Raw genomic sequence first — 19,732 nt, forward strand, 5'->3', positions numbered from 1 at the left:
GGAACTAGGCTTCAAAGTTTTTCACTGTAAAAAGAATTACTAAAGTTTTTATTCTATTTCTTCATTGAGGAATTATCTCTACTTCTTCATTTTACCTTAAGGAACAATACTAATTATTAAAATCTTGATCTTTCCCCTTTTCCCTCTTCCCTAAGAAACCACAATAATAGGCAGCTAAATTATTAAGACAATAATAACCAGAAAAATATCTGCTAAAGCAATGGGTTTCAGATATTTTTTACTACAGCTCACGTTGAGAAATATTTTATTTTGCCTCCTAGTACATGCCAGTATATAAGTAACTTAAATAGAATTTTCATGAATCAATATTTACTCACTACCATGTATAACACCCTCTAATAGTTTTTCCTATTCTATTTTATTTCATTTTTGGAAATGCTGGTTGTGACTCAGTAAATTGATTTTTATGAACCACTAATGGGCCCCCAAAAGTGGGTGTGAATCATAATTAGTCCACTTGCTATCAGAAAGTGTGGATTCAGCTTTTTGTTTTAGGAAAAAAAAAAAAAATTGGGAAAAAATTATCAAAAATAAGTGTATATATGTTCATTAATGTTTTTATGGAAAACAATCTGATGGTACAGTAGGCTGGCCAGGCAAATTAAATGGTCTAGGAATACAGATAGATCATAAGAAAATGTATTTGAACAGAGGCAGGAATAGGGCTCCATGTGGATGCTTGTTTATTGAGATAGATGAGAAATAAAATGGGTGAAGAAGTTTAAAAAAAAAAAAAAGAAGAAGCACACTGTGGGGACTTTGCTGGCAGTTCAGTGGTTAAGACTCCACGCTTCCACTGCAGGGGGCGCAGGTTCCATGCCTGGTCGGGGAACTAAGATCCCGCAAGCCATACAGCCAAAAACAAAAAAGAGGCACACTGAGAAGAGATTAGAGTAACTCCAAGAAAAGCTATATAGCTGTATGCCAAATTTCTGATTACCTTATCACCTTCCTCTTCCTCAATCAAGCTTTACACGCTGATTTTCTAATGCAATAATTCAGTCACACGGGATTAGCCTGAAGTTTGATTTGGAAGGCTGACAACCCAATCTTGGTTTTTTTGTTTTGTTTTGTTTTTGTTTCAACTGTCACTTTATTGCAAGATGGTTGAATTAATTCAAACTTAAACTATAACTTGATAATTTTTAGTCAGGTACCAAATTTTATTCAAAGCAAACTGCTTATTCAAAAGTGATCATGGAACAACTCAAAATGCAGAGCAAGAAGGATGAGAGAAACATCTTACTGGCCAATAGATTGTTTTAATTCTCTCATTATATGAAACTCAAACTTCATTTTTAGGAAAGGGAAACTAACTTCAGTAGAGAGAAATACAGAAAGACTGTCACATAGACTAATTTCCATTTAGTCAGTCAACTGTTGCTAGCTGTCTCAATTGGGACAGATGCATTTACAGAACTGGCTGTGCTTGAGCCTTCTTTGCTAGCAGCTTTAGGTCTGCAGTGGACTTGGCAATTGTCTCCTTCTCCTGCTGTGCAGAGATGCTCTGTACCACATTCTTCTCCACACAGTTTATCATGTGCCCTTGTTCCTTTTGGTGCATCATATTCTGCACAGAGATGTGATAGTCCAGGTGATTCTTTACCTCCTTGTATACACTATGCAGCCGTTCCCAGTAAGTAACCTCCAAGGCCATGGCAATGTTATTCCTCTGGACATCAAAAAGGTAATGGCGCTTTTGAACCAGTGCCTCCTGTGGCTTCTCCAGATCAACTGCATCCTGAATTTGTTTGGTGGAAGCCTGTATCACTTCTTCCAGTTGGGCAGTTTTTTGCTCATTGAGTTTATCAGCAAATTCCCCAATAGAGGCACCATATTTTTTAATTACATAGACAAGAACCCCTATTGTTGATGTGGCAGAGAAGGTCTCTGCAGTTATCACATATATTTCTTTGGAGAGTAAATATGAGATAAGCCCAGTTCCGAGCACGTAGGGTCCTGTTACACCAGTTTTAGGATAAAGGAACTGGAAAAATTCCTCAGGGGTCAGTTCCAAACGAACTTTTCCTCCATATTCAGGAAGAGGTGGTACAGGGGCAAGACTTGTGTGAAAGATCCTTGTTGCCTGCAATACCCCTGGACCAAGGAGGGCCGCGTTCTTCAGAGAGGGGGCTGCTGCGGTGGCGGCAGAAAGTACCACCCGGGACAGCATTGTCAGGTAGCGGCCACACAACAGTCCACACTGGGTCTTCACGCCCCAGTGACCGTGACAGGAGACTCTGTCGGGGCAGAAACAAGATGGTCCCAATCTCGTTTTGATGACATTTTGGACTTGAAGCTAATAGAGATCTCCCTTTTGTATAACTTCGCTCAGCCTTAAAAAATTATACCAGCAATAATAACATCATCATTTTACAATGAAAGTCGAATTGGAATGTGAATAAAAGTGCTACTGGCCAAGGGCCCCTATCCACTAATTATGTCTTATTTGAAAATCTGACCCAAGTATCTGACAATCAGAGAGGATATCTTTCATCTTGCCATTATTTTTCACAGTTATGCCATCTGGTTCATACAACCAGAAGAAAACTTGGCACCTATCTCCAATGAGAATGACTGTCAGTTCTCAAAACATCTTATTTTCTCTTCCTGAGAATAAGTGACAACTGATCTCAAAGTATAGGTACTTATGTAAAACAAGGGACTTGGGGTGAGGGGATATTTTTTTAAGAAAATAGGGTTGGAAGAGCATTTTGGTGTCAACAGATATCTCTAACTATGTTCTAGCAGTATAACCTAATTTACATTTCTTTCAGTTTAACAAACACTTTTTGAGCACCTGCTATATGAAATGGAATGAGCCAAGCACTAAATGAATATACCAAGTTGTACTAGTCAGTGAAATGGCTCCAGCTCTGTAAGAAAGAAAACATTGGATTTCAGTGGCTTAATCCCATGGAAGTTAATTTTACCCTCACTTAATAACTCAGTGATTCTGTTTTATGTCAGCAGGCAACTTTCTTCCACCTGATGATCCAGGGATTTGGGTCCCACCTATCTTGAGTCCCTGCTATGCTCTGCAGTACCAAAATCTTTGGCTTCAAGCTGCCTAAGAGGAGGAAGAGTGAAGAAGGCAGGCACACTTCTTTTTTCTTTTTTTTTTAAATTATTTTCTAAAAATTATTTTCCATTATGGTTTATCATAAGATATTGAATACAGTTCTCTGTGCTATACAGTAGGACCTTGCTGTTTATCCATTCTATATATGTAAAAGCTTACACCTGTTAACCCCAACCTCCCACTCTATCCCTCCCCCAACCCCCTCCCCCTTGGCAACCAGCAGTCTCTTCTCTGTGTCCGTGATTCTGTTTCTGTTTCATAGATAGGTTCATTTGTGTCGTATTTTAGATTCCACATATAAGTGATATCATATAGTATTTGTCTTTCTCTTTCTGACTTACTTCACTTAGTATGATAATCTCTAGTTGCATGCATGTTGCTGCCAATGGCATTATTTTGTTCTTTTTTATGGCTATTCCATTGTATGTATGTGTGTGTGTGTATATATATATATATATATATATATATATATATATATATATACACACACACACACACACACACACACACACACATACACTCCACATCTTCTTTATCCATTCATCTGTCGATGGATATTTAGGTTGTTTCTTTGTCTTGACTATTGTGAATAGTGCTGCTCTGAACATTAGGGTGCATGCATCTTTTTGAATTATAGCTCTATTTTTAGTTTTCTGAGGAACCTCCATACTGTTTTCCATAGTGGTTGCACCAACTTACATTCCCACCAACAGTGTAGGGAGATTCGCTTTTCTCCACACCCTCTCCAGCATTTGTCATCTGTAGACTTTTTAATGATGGCCATTCTGATTGGTGTGAGGTGGTACCTCACTGTAGCTTTGATTTGCATTTCTCTAATAGTTAGCGACGTTAAGCATCTTTTCATGCAGGCACACGTAAAACTCCCAGCCCAGAAGTGACACCTGTCACTTCCATTTACATTCAACCAGTAAGAACAAGTCATTCAGGCACCCCTGGCTGTACAATACTGACCACTGTAGTCCCTGGTTGGGTAGCCACTTTCCTGCAACAAGTTTACACTCAGGAAGGAAGGGAACCAGTTAAAGGTCTCCGTCATTCAGATTGTGTAAGATGTAGCTTCTTCTACCTTCAAAGAACCTTCCTCGGAGTAGAGAAAAAGGTCGACAAGGGAAATATCGTGGAGGTGACGTTTGAGAAGATGATTCTTGATTGACAGACAGAACTGCCAGATAGCGTTGGTAAGAGGGGCATTCTAGATCGAGCGACTGGCACTAACAAAGCATGGAGGTGGGGAGAGAATGTTGAGTAACTAGTTTTCCTGGAACAAAGCTTAGCAAAGGAGAGAGATATGCTTAAAATGTTGGTTAGGTCAACGTTATGTGTCAGGCCTTGAATGTTGGGAGAAAGAGTTTGAATTCTGTGCTTCCATTATCATGGTTATCATGCATTTTTAACCCAAGGGCCCCAGAACAATGGTAGCATTAATCCCTGATGAATAACAGTCACACTCCAGACAATACCTTCAGTATGAAGGGATTTCGTTTTTTCAGATGGTAACACTGATGACAGCATTGTATTGCATTCACAGGCTGTAATAGATTCCAACATTTTGCATTTGTTTACATGTGGCTTGATGTTTACGAAATACAATCCAAACATTTCCACTTCACTCTTGCTCCTTCTCCCAGGCTTATCTCACATAGTTATCTAGAGATGCCAGGGGTAGCCTTACACACTGATAGCACACACTGGCCGTGCCTCCCCTCAGGTATGGCAGAGAACCTTCCCAGGGCTGTGAACTCTGAATGCCGACACCAAACACTGCACGTTCCAAAAACGTGACTGCCCCTCCCCTTCCACCAATGGCTCAGTCACAATATTAAGGTCACCAGTGGTGTGTAATTTATACTGAACATTTAATAGGCATAAATGTTTGTTTTTAAAAATTCAGGTGCAAAGAGACAGGAGGGGCACGTACAGCAGCATTGGGGAGCCTTAGGAAAGTAGTAACTGGACTAGAAATTAAACTTTTTCTGAAAGTGTTTAGGTTTCTGACTCTAGCGTTCTGTGAATTGTGACTCTGATGTACAGCCCTCCAAATCAACAGTGGCTTTAAAATATACCCAAGTTGAACATTTAAAAAATTCTGATTGCAGGTAGGATCTGACTGTCTGCATTGTGCTGCATGTATCAGTGTATTAGTTGTCTTCCCTTTTGAAATAGGGTAGATAGGAAAGAGACGAATTAACAAACAGATTACAGAGAGATGCTGCCTTCGTCTTTCCCACGGAAGTCTTATTTGAGGCTGTTTGACCTGCCTTACCAGGTACTTTCTTGTTCTTTCAATTCCATTTAATATAATGCAGTTTTGCAAAACAGTTTTTAAGCCACTGTTATCTTGGTTTAAAATAGTCTAAGTATGATATAAACTAGAGTTTAGTTGTATAGAGCTCTTAATATTATGTACTTAATCTTTTTTCTTCATAAAATGAGACAATTATAAGCAATTTTTTCACAACCATCAATATTTTTAAAATTCACATTCATAACCATCTTCCCCCACTATAAAATTAGCCAAAAAATTTAAAAGATAATATTTGAAGTTGGTGAGGATACTGTGAGATAAACATTTTCATTCACTGATTCTGTTGATTTAAATAAGAACAAACTTTCTGGAAAGTAATTTGCCACAAATGTATCAAGGGTTGAAAATGTCTGTTCCATTTGTCTCTATTATATACACATTCATAAACAGCAAAAAGACAGTCTCCCCTCAAATAAAACAAAAACCAGAAAACCCAAAGTGTTAATGGTGGTTATCTCTTGGTGATAGGATAATAGGTAGTTTTACTTTGGAATTATATATTTTTTTAAAATGTCTCCCCAGTGAAAAAATATTATTTTTATGATTATAGTAAAAATCCTTTCCATCATTTAAGAATATTTATAAAGAATTTTAATAAAATCAGAAGCTATTCATAATATTCAGTGAGAATACCATATTTTATAAAGAATATAATATCAACTAATCCTATATGTACGTGTGCATACATGTACAAATATATAACCATTCGCCAAATAAATACATCTGTTTTCTAAGGCCTAAAATGAGGTACAAATGAACTTAGTCTAAAACCATGTTTATTAATGTGTTAGGATTGTTGGAATATGAATTATGGATTATTTTAAATTAATTTTATTAATTTTCAATTTTTCTGAGCTTGTATTGCTTTTTTTTTTTTTTTTTTTGGAAATTCACGTTCTTTTATTTATTTATTTATTTATTTATGACTGTGTTGAGTCTTCGTTTCTGTGCGAGGGCTTTCTCTAGTTGCGGCAAGTGGGGACCACTCTTCATCGCGGTGCGCGGGCCTCTCACCATCGCGGCCTCTCTTGTTGCGGAGCACAGGCTCCAGACGCGCAGGCTCAGTAATTGTGGCTCACGGGCCCAGTTGCTCCGTGGCATGTGGGATCTTCCCAGACCAGGGCTCGAACCCGTGTCCCCTGCATTGGCAGGCAGATTCTCAACCACTGCGCCACCAGGGAAGCCCTGTATTGCTTTCATATTCAGAAAAAAACACTTAAAAATCAAATAGAAAAAAACCTTTACAGAGAATGATGGTATCACTCTACTCACTGTATGGTTTATAAATCACGTCAAGTTGTCAGCTTCCTCATTTGTAAATTAAGGAGATTTAGACTCGGTGTTTTCTAAGATATCTGCAAGGCCTAAAAGACTCAGTCTATGAAGTGTACGGCCCCAATACCTAATATGAAAGCAATGGACCGCGTCTATCGTAAATCTGAAAGGACTCCGACCTTGGGGGTCATGATATAATAATCAGAGCACAGCCTTAGCATTAAAGAAACTTGATTACAATCCTGGTTGGGTCTCATTTTCCTCACTTGAAAAGTGGGGATAATAACAAAGTCCCCAAAGGATTGAAAAGGGGTTGAAATATGTGAAATGTGGTAACAAATCTGAAGGCCTTCGCATGTTGGCTAGCATGGAGTAGATGCTTCCTAAATGATAGTTTTCTCAATAATCCGAGACCTGATCAGTATATTTGCCAGATGGCACGGGACTGCTGTCTGCAGTCCCTGGATCTAAACTCCCACTTTGAACCCTGCAGCTGGAAGTGGAGGGTGACCTTCGTGAAGACTAAGCCACTTCAGCTTGGGGAAGTTGAGACAGGGGTGCAGGTGGGACCTGAGTGCACAGCCCGGGTGACCAGGTCTTCGGGGTTCTCTAGTCCTGGGCGAGGACAACTGGGCAGCACAGGGCACAGAGGCAAAGCCTGGCCGTGTGCTTCCCTTTGCTCCTGCTTGCTCACCTGCCCACCCATCTTTCTTCCTCCTCCCCTCCCTTCCTTCAGAAAAAATTTAACATTATAGATTCCGTGGCAGTCTCCATGCTTGGCACCAGAGCCTGAATATTAAGTAAGATTGGCGCTGACCTTAAGGAGCTTATCATCTCATCTGGGAGGCAGAAAATAATAAAAAAATCGCAAGCCCACATGGTCAGCCCTGAACACAGGGTAGACTGATGGTGACAACACAAGTGGGCTGGTTTCTAGCAGGCTTTGCCTGAGGCCTCTGAGCTCCACTTCAGCCTGAGCAACACCTAGGGTTTCAACATGGCACCAAAGTTCAAGCAGCCTTCTAACTGGTCTTATACATTCCATGATAGACCATGACAACAAAATCTATCTTTGTGGCAAGAAAGAATTTCAAAAATCCTTTGACAGAATTTACATTGCAGAGACATTTTTTGGAAATGCTATGTGGACTATTATTCGGTCACAATGGTCCGTATCAATGACATTTTAAAAAGTATGCTCGGGCTTCCCTGGTGGCGAAGTGGTTGAGAGTCTGCCTGCCAATGCAGGGGACACGGGTTCGAGCCCTGGTCTGGGAAGATCCCACATACCGCGGAGCAGTTAAGCCCGTGAGCCACAACTACTGAGCCTGCGCGTCTGGAGCCTGTGCTCCGCAACAAGAGAGGCCGCGACAGTGAGAGGCACGCGCACCGCGATGAAGAGTGGCCCCCGCTCTCAGCAACTAGAGAAAGCCCTCGCACAGAAACGAAGACCCAACACAGCCAAAAATAAATAAATAAATAAATAAATTTATAAAAAAAAAAAAAAAAAAGTATGCTCACCTGTTACCTAGATTGGTTTCCATTTCTGGATATATTCCAGAATGTCTCAGATAAAATTCCTGTGTATAATTACTGCTGACCTTATCAAGTATGATAGGTTTACTCACTCCATGGGAAGTGCAAAGGGAAAATACAACAGACATCAACAAAAAGCCTTTGCTATGAAGAGTATTCACTGCTTTTACTATCTGTTTAGTAGTGGAAATGTTTTATTAGATCCACCAATAAAAATTTGGAAGGGATAGTGGGTGGGCTACACGACATGGTGAGAGAAGACTTCTCAAAGGTAATTCCCCCTAGGTAATTTTTCTTTCTGACAGAAGTAGATTTTGCTCCAGCGGTCAAAATGTGTTTGGGGTAGGGAGGGGAGCACGCCATCAGGAACTACACGTGGAGATATCAATAGCCCGGCTCCTCCAGTAAAGAACTTCTAGGAACTGAGCTTGCCAATGAGTAGTGTGTGAGGTAAGGAGAGGACGGAAATGAGGCTTATGACCAGATCAGATCAGGAAGGGTGTAGACCATGCTTAAGAATTAGGAACAGCGGGCTTCCCTGGTGGCGCAGTGGTTGAGAATCTGCCTGCTAATGCAGGGGACACGGGTTCGAGCCCTGGTCTGGGAAGATCCCACATGCCACGGAGCAGCTGGGCCCGTGAGCCACAATTGCTGAGCCTGCGCGTCTGGAGCCTGTGCCCCGCGACGGGAGGGGCCGCGATAGAGAAAGGCCCGCGCACCGCGATGAAGAGCGGTCCCCGCACCGCGATGAGGAGTGGCCCCCGCTTGCCGCAACTGGAGAAAGCCCTCGCACGAACCGAAGACCCAACACAGCCAAAAATAAATAAATAAATAAATAAATAAGAAAATCCTAAAAAAAAAAAAAAAAAAAAAAAAAAAAGAATTAGGAACAGCAACTTGACAACAGAAAAACAAACAAACAAAAAAACAGATTAAAAAACAAAGGACTTGACATTTCTCCAAAAAAGATGTACAAATGACCAAAAAACATGAAAAGATGCTCAATTTCACTAATCACCAGGGGATGGCCACTGTAAAATAATAATAATAATAATAATAATAATACAATAGTCTCGGCCAGCATCACTACTCTTGCACTTTGGGGCCATTATTAAGTAAAATAAAGGTTACTTGAGCACAGACACTGAGATATCATGACAGATGAGCTGATAACCAAGACAGCTGCTAAGTGACGAAGGGGTGGTCGCTGGACAAAGGGATGATGCACGTCCTGTGTGGGTTGGAGTGTGATGGCTCGAGATTTCATCATGCTACTCAGAATTGCCCGCAATCTAAAACTTATGAATTGTTTATTTCTAGAATTTTTCCATGTAATATTTTTGGACCACAGCTAACTGAAACCACAGAAAGTGAAACCACAGGTAAGGGGTGGGGGGAATAATGCAATAAGTATCAGTGAAGATGTGGAAAAATTAGAACCCTTGTGCACTGCTGGGAATGTGAACTAGTATAGCCACTATGGAAGACAGTATGGAAGTTTCTCAAAAATAGAATCATCATGTGATCCAATAATCCCACTTCTTGGTATTTATCCAAAAGAATAGAAAGCAGGATCTCGAAGAGGTATTTGTACACTTTTGCTCAAAGCAGCATTATTCACAATAGCCAAGAGATAGCAGCAACCCAAATGCCCATCAATGGATGAATGGATGAACAAAATGTGGTGATATATACATGCAGTGGAATATTATTCAGTCGTAAAAAGGAAGTCCTGTCACCTGCTACAGCATGGATGAACCTTGAGGACATTATGCTAAGTGAAATAAGCCAGTCACAAGAGGACAGATGCTGCATGATTCCACTTACATGAGGTATCTAAAGTTGCTAACTCATAGAGACAGAAAGTAGAATAGTGATTATCAAGGACTGGGGGGAGGGGAAATGGGGAGTTGTTCAATGGGTATAGGGTTTCAGTTCTACAAGATGAAAAACTTCAAGAGATCTGTTGCACAACAATGTGCTTATACTTAATTAACACTCCAGTGGAAAATTTTATGTTATTTTTTTTTGAATTAATAAAACTTTATTATAAAGGAATATCACACGAAGTGTGGTGTAATAAAAAAAAACCTGGAAATTTTCCCAAAAAACTGGTAATTGTGAGTTCAGACATGTGATTAAAAGCTGCGTTTGAAAATTCATAAAACTCTTCCTGACTAATTTCAAATAACTTATTGACACATCCAAGGCAAACAATAACTATGATTTGCCACTTTTAAACCACAATTAAAAAAAAAAAAAAGAAAGAATTGGGAAGTCTCTTGAAGGCAATGGGCCATTCCCTGAAGCATTTTAAAGCTGGGAGGGACAAGTCACACTTGCATTTGTGATAGCAACCTCTTGGGAATGTGTTTGATGGATTGGTCATGGAATGGGCTGGAGCCTGGAGAGACCAGCTGAGGGCCTAACATGGTCCAGATACGGGTTAATGATAGTGTGACCAGCTCAGAGAGAAACAGGAAGGAGACGTGACAGCACGCAGGAATGCAGGTGTGGCTGGGAACCGCTATTGTCGTTTCTGAGGTGTGTAACCTTCAACACTGTCCGCCTGGGCAATTCTGGGTATTGTCCAGCTGGGTGTGTTGTTAATATTGCCTGGAGAGATCATTTGATTCAAGAGGGCTCCCTGTCAGAAATCACATTAACTTCTTGTGATTGTTGTTCTATATGACTGGGACAAGGGTCCTTAGTGTGTGTGTGTGTGTGTGTGTGTGTGTGTCTTTATTTTTTCTTCTTCGTTTTCCTTTCTTTTTTTTTAACAGTAACATTAATTGATTCACTTGAATACTGTCATTCATATTCAAAGTTGCAATTTTCCTAAAGCCAATTAGAGAGAGTCCTGATTCAGGCAATATCTCTAGAAATTCAGCAACTTTCCATTGATCTTTCTGTTCTCTCCATTCTATGGAATTTTCCATCAATGATATCATTCTCCAGAAATGTATCCTAGGTGAAACCTTTTTGAATCTCCACATTTGAGAAAAACCGTTTCAGTGAATGCAATGGTTCCTTTGTACAAATACGTGTGACTTCTGGAGAGAAGTGTATCACACACAATAAGCAAGTGAGAAGGACAAGGTCACCTTGCAATTCAGGTGCTGGGGGTCAGATAGGGTACTTTCAAGTAAGGGACTCTGTCAGGCATACCACGCTCTTGGCATAATTCAATTTTGACTCCAAATAACATAGTTCTCCATATCACTGGCTTTTGGGATTACTTGTGGACATCACTGAATGCCAAAGGCCAAGGATAATTTCTTCTAAATTAATCATGAATGACCTTTGGTAAAATAATGCTGCTTGTTAAAATCATCTTTAATATTACAAGTTACAAATCATCAAATCTCTTGTTTTTGTCCTTTGATATTTCATTTACCATTTCCAAGCTTGGATAAGTTATAATTCCTCTAAAGATATCATAACTGTTCATTTCTGTTTTCTGCTACTTTGGTATGACTTGATTTATATGTTTAATTGTTAAATCTATCTAAAGACTTTTCTGTATAATGTAAATTGAATTGTTTTTCAATATTGCTAGCATCAAGAAATAAATCCAGAAGGGGTTTTACTTTTCCATAAAGCAAACAATTTACATGTTTTGTAAAGTGCTTAGCACAGTGTAAATGTGAGGTTATCTAAGCCAGAGGAAACAATTTTTTTCACTCCACCTCTCCCCTGGAAAATATTTGAAGTACAGTAGTCACATATCTAATTTTCTTTGAAGGTACTTTTGGAGAGAATCCAGGAAAAACACCCTTTGTGTAACAGCTGAATGTTTCATCTGAAAACTTGGTCCACTTAAAAACAAATTAACTACCAAGCATGTTTAAGTGTCTATGTTAGTTACTGTGGTACAAATTATATTCAATAGAAGTTTCCTGCTGAGAAAAACCATGAAGTATAAGATGAATGACTTCACTGTGATTATTCTCTTCAGGAGCTAGAAAATAACTACTTAGAAAGATTATACATGAGGGTAATTGCTGTTGAATGGAGAAAAACTGAGGAAAATATAAGAGTGAGAAGATATTTCCTAACCATCTGCCATTTAAAAATAAGAAACAAAAAAAGAAAACATAGTATGTTTTTCAGAAAGACTTGGAATTGATGCCAAAAGGCGATACTCTAGTGGGATACACACAAAAGAACTTTCCATGAAGAAATCTGAGATTACTATGTGTAAAAGGTCTTTGTAGAGCCATCACTATAACATTCAATCACCTTTATTTGACATCTTTCCATAGCTGAGGTGGAAGAACACACCCAACTGAGATGTCAGTCATTGGAAGCAGGAGGTGCCAGTAGAAAGATATTTCCGCCCACTAGGGGGAAAAAAAAAAGGTGGCCATGGAGAAAAGCAATCTTTTAATCTCCTGTTCAGTGCATTGAAGAAATATTAGTAAGCTAATAAAAGGCCTATATTTCTGAGCATATGTAGACTTTATTCAGATAGCATCTTGTTGATGTTCTCTAATGTTGGAGCCGGCATGTTAGCCCCTGCAATGTGCCTGTCAGAGTTCTCCAGCCCTGCCTCGGAGAAGCTCCTGACCGGGAGGCAGAGGAAGGAGCAGCGCCGTGAATTATTCAGTGTGACTGGTTTGCTGTTGTTCAACAATGTAGGCGTTAATAACCAGACAAGACAACAATACAAGAGATGTGAGGCACTATGTGATTAAGGGCGCAACCGGAAGTTACCTCCCTCTCCTCTAAACTTCTAGAGCTCTTTATCTGTGCCTCTTATGGTACCTCCTCTTTTATCTCAGATGTTACTGTTGTTCCTCAATTATCCCCCTACTCAAGAGAGGACAACTGGTGGGCAAGCTCCGGGGCTGATTCTTCTTTGATCCCCAGCACAGAGCCTAGCCTAGGCCTGCCTAGCATTGCTGCAGGTAAACATTTGTTATCTGAATAAAAGGAGAGACACAGACAGTAAGTTTGGGTGTGAAAGGGAGGGAGGGGCATGGGTTTGTGTGAAGATTCTCACGCTGGACAAAAATAGGTTTAAAACAAACAGTGTCTGAAGCGGACATTGTTTTTACCTCTATAGCGCCCCGTCATCTTTTCTTGTAGTAAGGACTACATGATTTTCTTTTGGGGAACTACGACTCCCCTCTTGCGTGTCCCCTTGGCCTAGACAGTCACACTCTCATGGAGACAGAACTCAGGCAGAACAAGGACAAAAATTGCCAGTGATTCATCCCAGTGGTAGCCAGTGATTCATCCCAGTGGATTCATCCCAGTGGTAGCCCGACTGGGATAATGGAGATTATCCATTTGGTTGGCCATCCTTTGGCAGATTAAAGATGGCTACCCATTCTTGGTCACTCCTCCCATCAAATCAGGAATTTGGGAGTAACATATACACACTACTATAGATAAAATAGATGAACAACAAGAACCTACTGTATAGCACAGGGAACTATACTCAATATTTTGTAATAACCTAAATGGGGAAAGAACCTGAAAAAGAATATATGTGTGAACCTGAAAAAGAATGTACCGAATCACTTTGCTGTACATCTGAAACTAACACAATGTTGTGAATCAACTATACTTCAATTTAAAATTAATTAATTAGTTAATTTAAAAAAGAAGTGGAGTCTATGACTCTTCCTTTCAGTCTGGGTAGGATCTGCAACTGCCTTGATCAATAGAATAAAGGAAAGTGACTGTGCCAGTTTCAGTGCACAGCTCTTCATAGAGGGGCCTCTTCCACTTCTTGTCTCTTGGAGCCCTGAGACACAATTTAAGTCAACTACCCTGAGGCCACCGTGCTGTAAGGAAGCCAAAGCTAGCCACGTGGAAAGGTCCTGTGGAGAAACACATACCCAACCAACACCCAGCAGTTCCAGCCATCCTGACCCTATGAATGGGTTTGTAAAATGAGGATAGGCCAAAATGTTTTTAAATATTATCTTTAAAAAAAATTCTTTCTACGGCAAATTCTGATTTAAATTACTTAGCTCTCCTTTGCAATCTTACTTTTCTGTGTGGTCTCCATCAGTTTTTGTTGTTGTTGGGTTTTTTACCCCTGCAGAACTAGGATTGCCGTCTTTTTAGAAAGGGAGTCTGTTTGAAGGGATTCTGTACTCTTCCAGTAATTAAAATCCTTTTAGGGTCCTTTGACTTGCTACTTTGTCCTAAATTATTGGAGCTATTCAACTTTCACATTTCATCCCAAGGGGGGCTGTATTTACCCTCGTCTACAATGGCACAATATGAGTTCAAAGATGCTCTGTCTTCCATGTGAGTGTGTTCTGTCTCCCCTCTCCCCTCCCAATTCAGAAGTGAGCCTGGCTGTCACCTTGGAGCTGACTTTCCCTCCAAGCCAAGTCCTCAACCTGGTCTACTGACATGAGAACACCGTGGGACAAAAGAAGGAACCTGTGTTTTCTTTGGGGTTCTACTGGGTGCCTCCCTGGTCCAAAAGGGAGAGAGACCAGTTTATAACATATTTAGCAATCTGCCAATCCGTCATCACCTAGGGAAGATGCAGGAACATTAAAGTAGTTTGTGTAAAGGTTATTATTAAAGTAATAGAAACACAAAGAAAAATGAGAATAAGAATAATAGAAAGAAAAATCACCTATGGTCCCGCCATCGAAAAAATAATCAGGTTTAACATTTTGATGTAGTTCCTGCAAAGCTTTTTTCTTACAAATTCTAGCAATCATAGTGAATAATTTTGAATTTTGGTCTTTTCACTTGACATGCTCTGGCAAGCATTTTCCCCTGTTACCTATCCTTTGTAATGGCTACAAGATGTTTCAAGAGATTATATCATAATTTGGGGAATTACTTTCTTAGTAACTGTACATTTAATTTGTTTTCAATCTTTTTTTTATAAATAACATGCTATGAACATCATTGTACATAAAGTTTTTCATATATTTAGGATCATATCCATATGCTGGATCCTTGGAATTACTGAGTCAAAAAACATGGGAAATTTTATGATTTTTTTTAAAATTTATTTATTTGTGGCTGTGTTGGGTCTTCGTTTCTGTGCGAGGGCTTTCTCTAGTTGCGGCAAGCGGGGGCCACTCTTCATCGCGGTGCGCGGGCCTCTCACTATCGCGGCCTCTCTTGTTGCGGAGCACAGGCTCCAGACGCGCAGGCTCAGTAATTGTGGCTCACGGGCCCAGTTGCTCCGCGGCATGTGGGATCTTCCCGGACCAGGGATCGAACCCGTGTCCCCTGCATTGGCAGGCAGATTCTCAACCACTGCGCCACCAGGGAAGCCCAAAATTTTATGATTTTTGATGGATATTATTAAATTGGTTTCCAAAATGTTTTAAACAATTTAGACTGCCACCCCAAATGTAGGAGAAGGAATGTGTTGTTATCTCCTTACCAACCGTGGGTACAATCAGGTTTTTAAATCTTAAATTAGTAAGCATGGTATTTCATAATTTTGACTCTACTCAGAATGAATGTTCTTCCATTTGTAAAGTACTTGTTTTTTCTTTATGTTGGATGTCATTCAATGTCTTTTGTGTACTTACATATTAACATTTTAGTGTTTTTCTTATCTTTTATTCTGGGCTTTTTATATAAAGTGACATTAATTGGCTGTTATCTTTGTTGGAAATACATTTTTTCAGGTGGTTCAAATTCTAAAAATTATTATTAGTATATTGCAAACATAAAGAAACATTTAGAGAATAATATAGCAAACACTCATGAACCTACATCCAGCTTTATCAAATAATGTTTTGCCATAATTTCAAAATTTTTTCAAGAAGAAAAAGTTACAAATTACAAAATACATATATAATCTGAATGATACTGATTGCTTGAAATTTGGTGAGACTTACTTTGTGACCTTGTATGGTATCAGTTTTTATAATTGTTTTATGTGTTTGTGAAAAGAAAAAACATTCTGTTACAACTTGCAGGATTCTCTATATACCTATTAGATGAAACTAGTTAGTTTTTGGGGTTTTGTTTGTTTGTTTGTTTTTTAATATTTATTTATTTATTTATTTGGCTGTATCCGGTCTTAGTTGCAGCATGCGGGATCTTCCCTTGTGGTGCGCAGGCCTCTCTCTAGTTGCGGCACACAGGCTCTCTAGTTGTGGTGAGCAGGCTCTGGAGCGCTCAGACTTAGTTGCTCCGTGGCATGTGGGATCTTAGTTCCCTGACCAGGGATCAGACCCACGTCTCCTGCATTGGAAGGCGGATTCTTAACCACTGGACCACCAGGGAAGCCCCCAAACTAGTTAGTTTTACTTTCTAAATATTTTATATCTTTCTTAAAGTTTTTTTGTCTTCTTGATCTAATAGTTTCTAATAAAGTTGTTAAAAATTTCTCACCATGATTTTGAATTTGTAAGTATCTCCTTGTCATTCTGTCAGTTTTTGCCTCATATACTTTGCAACCATGTTGTTGGGTACATACGAATTCATGATTGTATATGATTCTTCCCTTGATTATTATGTAGCATCTCTTGTTATCTAAGTTTTTTGCTTTACATTATATTTTGTCTAATACAATAACTACTACACTGGCTTTTGGGGAGAGTATTACCTCTGTTTCTGTATTTGCCTTATACCTCTCTTTCCAAACACTCTTTCCCATCCTCTTTTCTTTTTTTTTCTTTCAAATTTCATATGGTTTTCTTTTAGGCATAAGTCAGTGGTTTTCACCTTGACTGCACATTAGAAATCACCTGGGAAAAAAATTAAAATAAAATAAAAATAAAAATCAACTGGGAAGTTTAAGAAAATACCTTCTGCCTATGTTCCATGCACTTTGCCTGCCCCTACAGAGAAATTAATGTGGCATTGCTTGGAGCCTGAGCATGATATTTTTTTTCCATTGTGGTAAGAAACATATAACATAAAATTTACCATTCTAATCATTTTAAAGTACACAGTGAAGTAGTGTTAAGTATATTCACATTGTTGTGTAATGGATCTCCACTTTGCTTACACTAGTGTCATAGTGGGTAAGTATCAGCCACAGTCTGTAGGTGGCTAAACTCTTGGTCTTATGCTTTGCTATTTGAAAATGGGTTCATTTTGTGTCTACGTTGCAAAAGTTTAGCAGTGTAGATATCTATTTTTCCCTCAGCATTTTGAAGACATTACTTCACTGGCTTCTTTGTAGCATCTAATATTTCTGGTGGGAAGACTGTTGCTTAGCTGCACATAATCTGTCTTTTATCTATGATAGCTCTTAAGATTTTCTTGTGATTCTTGATGTTTTGCACTCACCCTGTAATGATTTAACTTTGTATCCTTTTGGTATGTAGAACACATTTGATATGAGGATTCAACTCTTTCTCTTCATTTTCTTCTTTTGGGATCCTCACCATCTAACCTCAGTAGCCTTTAGTTATTTACCCATATTTTTCTTTTCTTTGACCATGAACTGGGTGAATTCCTCCCTCCAATTCAGTACTCCTCTCTTCAAATATTTCCAGCCTAAAGTTCATTCTGTCTATTGACTTTTAAATTTTAATGTCTATTTTTTTATTTCTATTTGTTTCTTTTTCAGATCCACCTGTTTCTTGTTTCACTATTGATTATTTTGGCTTCATATTTTTTTGTTCTTTTTTAATGGAAAGGTTATCTTCATTGATTTCTTTGCGCATCATCAGAACATTTACTTTCCAGTTCCTTATCAAACAGTTCCAGAAAATTAATTTTATCTGAAGTGAATTCATGTTCCAACTGGGGAGGTGGGGTTCAAACTCTTTTTTGTTGTTGTTGTTAGATATTTTAATGTGGTTTTGGAATTCTATTTTGCAGAAGGCTCATTTTTAGTAGAAAGTTTTTTAGTCTTTTACTTATTTCTTCTCTTTCCCTTTCCCTCCATGTTCACCCCTTCCTGACAACGTATTTTTTGGCACATAGCACCCACTGGAGTCCCCAGTTTAGAACTGGGTACGTATAGTATTTTGGTATTCCTGACTTACTTTGATATTGTAGGTATCAGTCTATGGCCGTACCACCCTGAACACGCCTGATCTCCTCTGATCTCGGACGCTAAGCAGGGTCGGGTCTGGTTAGCACTTGGGTGGGAGGCATTGTAGTCATCACAGATTTCTTCACTGCCTCAGGTTGTGTCTTTGAATTCCTGCTTCCCAACATCTGCACTTTCCTGTGAACCCATACCTCTAAGCAATGGGTGAGCCAACTTTTTCTACCAGTTTCATATGACTAGAGAGAGCCCCAGCCCTAATCCTTGTCCTCAGTGTTCTCTGTATGAAGCTGTACCTAAGGGATCTGAAGCCTTGGACATAGGAATGGAAGACCAGTAGGTATGCAGATGCAATTCTGCTCTCTTCAATGTGGCATTTTTTGTTTGTTTCAGTTCCATGGTGGTATTCATATTTATGTTTTTTTTAATTTGTTTATTGAGGTATAGTTACAATATTATATTAGTTTCAGGTGTACAACATAGTGATTCAAAACTTTTATAGATTATACTCCATTTAAAGTTTTTATATAATACTGGCTATATTCCCTGTGCTGTACACTATATCTTTGTACCATATTTATTTTATACATAATAATTGTACTCCTTAATCCCCTACGTCTATCTTGCTACAAACCCTTCCCCTCTCCCCACTAGTAACCACTAGTTTGTTCTTTATAACTGGGAGTCTTTTTCTGTTTTGCTCTATATGTTTGTTTTATTTTTAGATTCCACATATCAGTGATAACATACAATATTTGTCTTTCTTTGTCTGACTTATTTCACTAAGCATAATACCCTCCAGGCCCATCCATGTTATTGCAAAAGGCAAAATTTCATTCTTCTTTATGGCTGAGTAGTATTCCATTGTTTATATATACACCATATCTTCATTATTCATTCATCTGTTGGCGGACACTTAGGTTGCTTCCATGTCTTAGCTATTATAAATAATGCTGCTATGAACACTGGGGTGCATGTATCTTTTCAAATTAGTGTTTTTGTTTTTTTCAGATGTATACCCAGGAGTGGAATTGCTGGGTCGTATGGTAGTTCTATTGTTAGTTTTTTGAGGAACCTCCATACTCTTCCACAGTGGCTGCACTAATTTACATTCCCGCCAAGAGTGTACAAGAGCTCCCTTTTCTTCAGATCCTCACCAAAATTTATTTGTGGTCTTTTTTTTTTTTTTTCTGAGATATAAATTTTAAAGTAATAACTGGAATTATGACTTATAACATTATACCAGAACATATAAGATTTTTAGAAATTTCATGTAATGTCTGAAACATTTATATTAACATATTTCCATACAAATAACCCAATGAAAGTTTAGTATTAGTTGTTTGTTTGGGTTTTTTTATACTGCAGGTTCTTGTTAGTCATCAATTTTATACACATCAGTGTATACATGTCAATCCCAATCGCCCAATTCAGCACACCACCATCCCCACCCCACTACAGTTTTCCCCCCGTTGGTGTCCATATGTCTGTTCTCTACATCTGTGTCTTAACTTCTGCCCTTCAAACCGGTTCATCTATACCA

The 19,732-nt window shown here is 38.9% G+C and overlaps 2 protein-coding genes across 11 annotated transcripts in view; one reads left to right on the top strand and one right to left on the bottom strand.

The window, feature by feature from the left end:
- LOC114235717 (cyclin-Y-like protein 1) overlaps nucleotides 1-19,732 on the top strand; it is a 121,168-nt gene that overhangs the window by 21,924 nt on the left and 79,512 nt on the right. For 4 of the 10 annotated variants that reach the window (XM_057551725.1, XM_057551728.1, XM_057551726.1 and 1 more), the window contains one exon: nucleotides 9,561-9,622. The exons of the other annotated variants lie outside the window; for them this stretch is intronic. In XM_057551725.1, coding sequence (XP_057407708.1) covers nucleotides 9,561-9,622 — 62 coding nt within the window. The remainder of the gene's footprint in view (nucleotides 1-9,560; nucleotides 9,623-19,732) is intronic. 10 annotated transcript variants of the gene reach the window in all.
- On the bottom strand, nucleotides 1,433-2,194 carry LOC103017023 (ATP synthase F(0) complex subunit B1, mitochondrial-like). The gene has a single exon (XM_057551742.1). The coding sequence runs from the start codon at nucleotides 2,192-2,194 to the stop codon at nucleotides 1,433-1,435; it is 762 nt and encodes a 253-aa protein (XP_057407725.1).

The sequence above is a fragment of the Balaenoptera acutorostrata genome, chromosome 8 (genome assembly GCF_949987535.1).
Source record: "Balaenoptera acutorostrata chromosome 8, mBalAcu1.1, whole genome shotgun sequence".
Lineage (NCBI taxonomy): Eukaryota > Metazoa > Chordata > Mammalia > Artiodactyla > Balaenopteridae > Balaenoptera > Balaenoptera acutorostrata.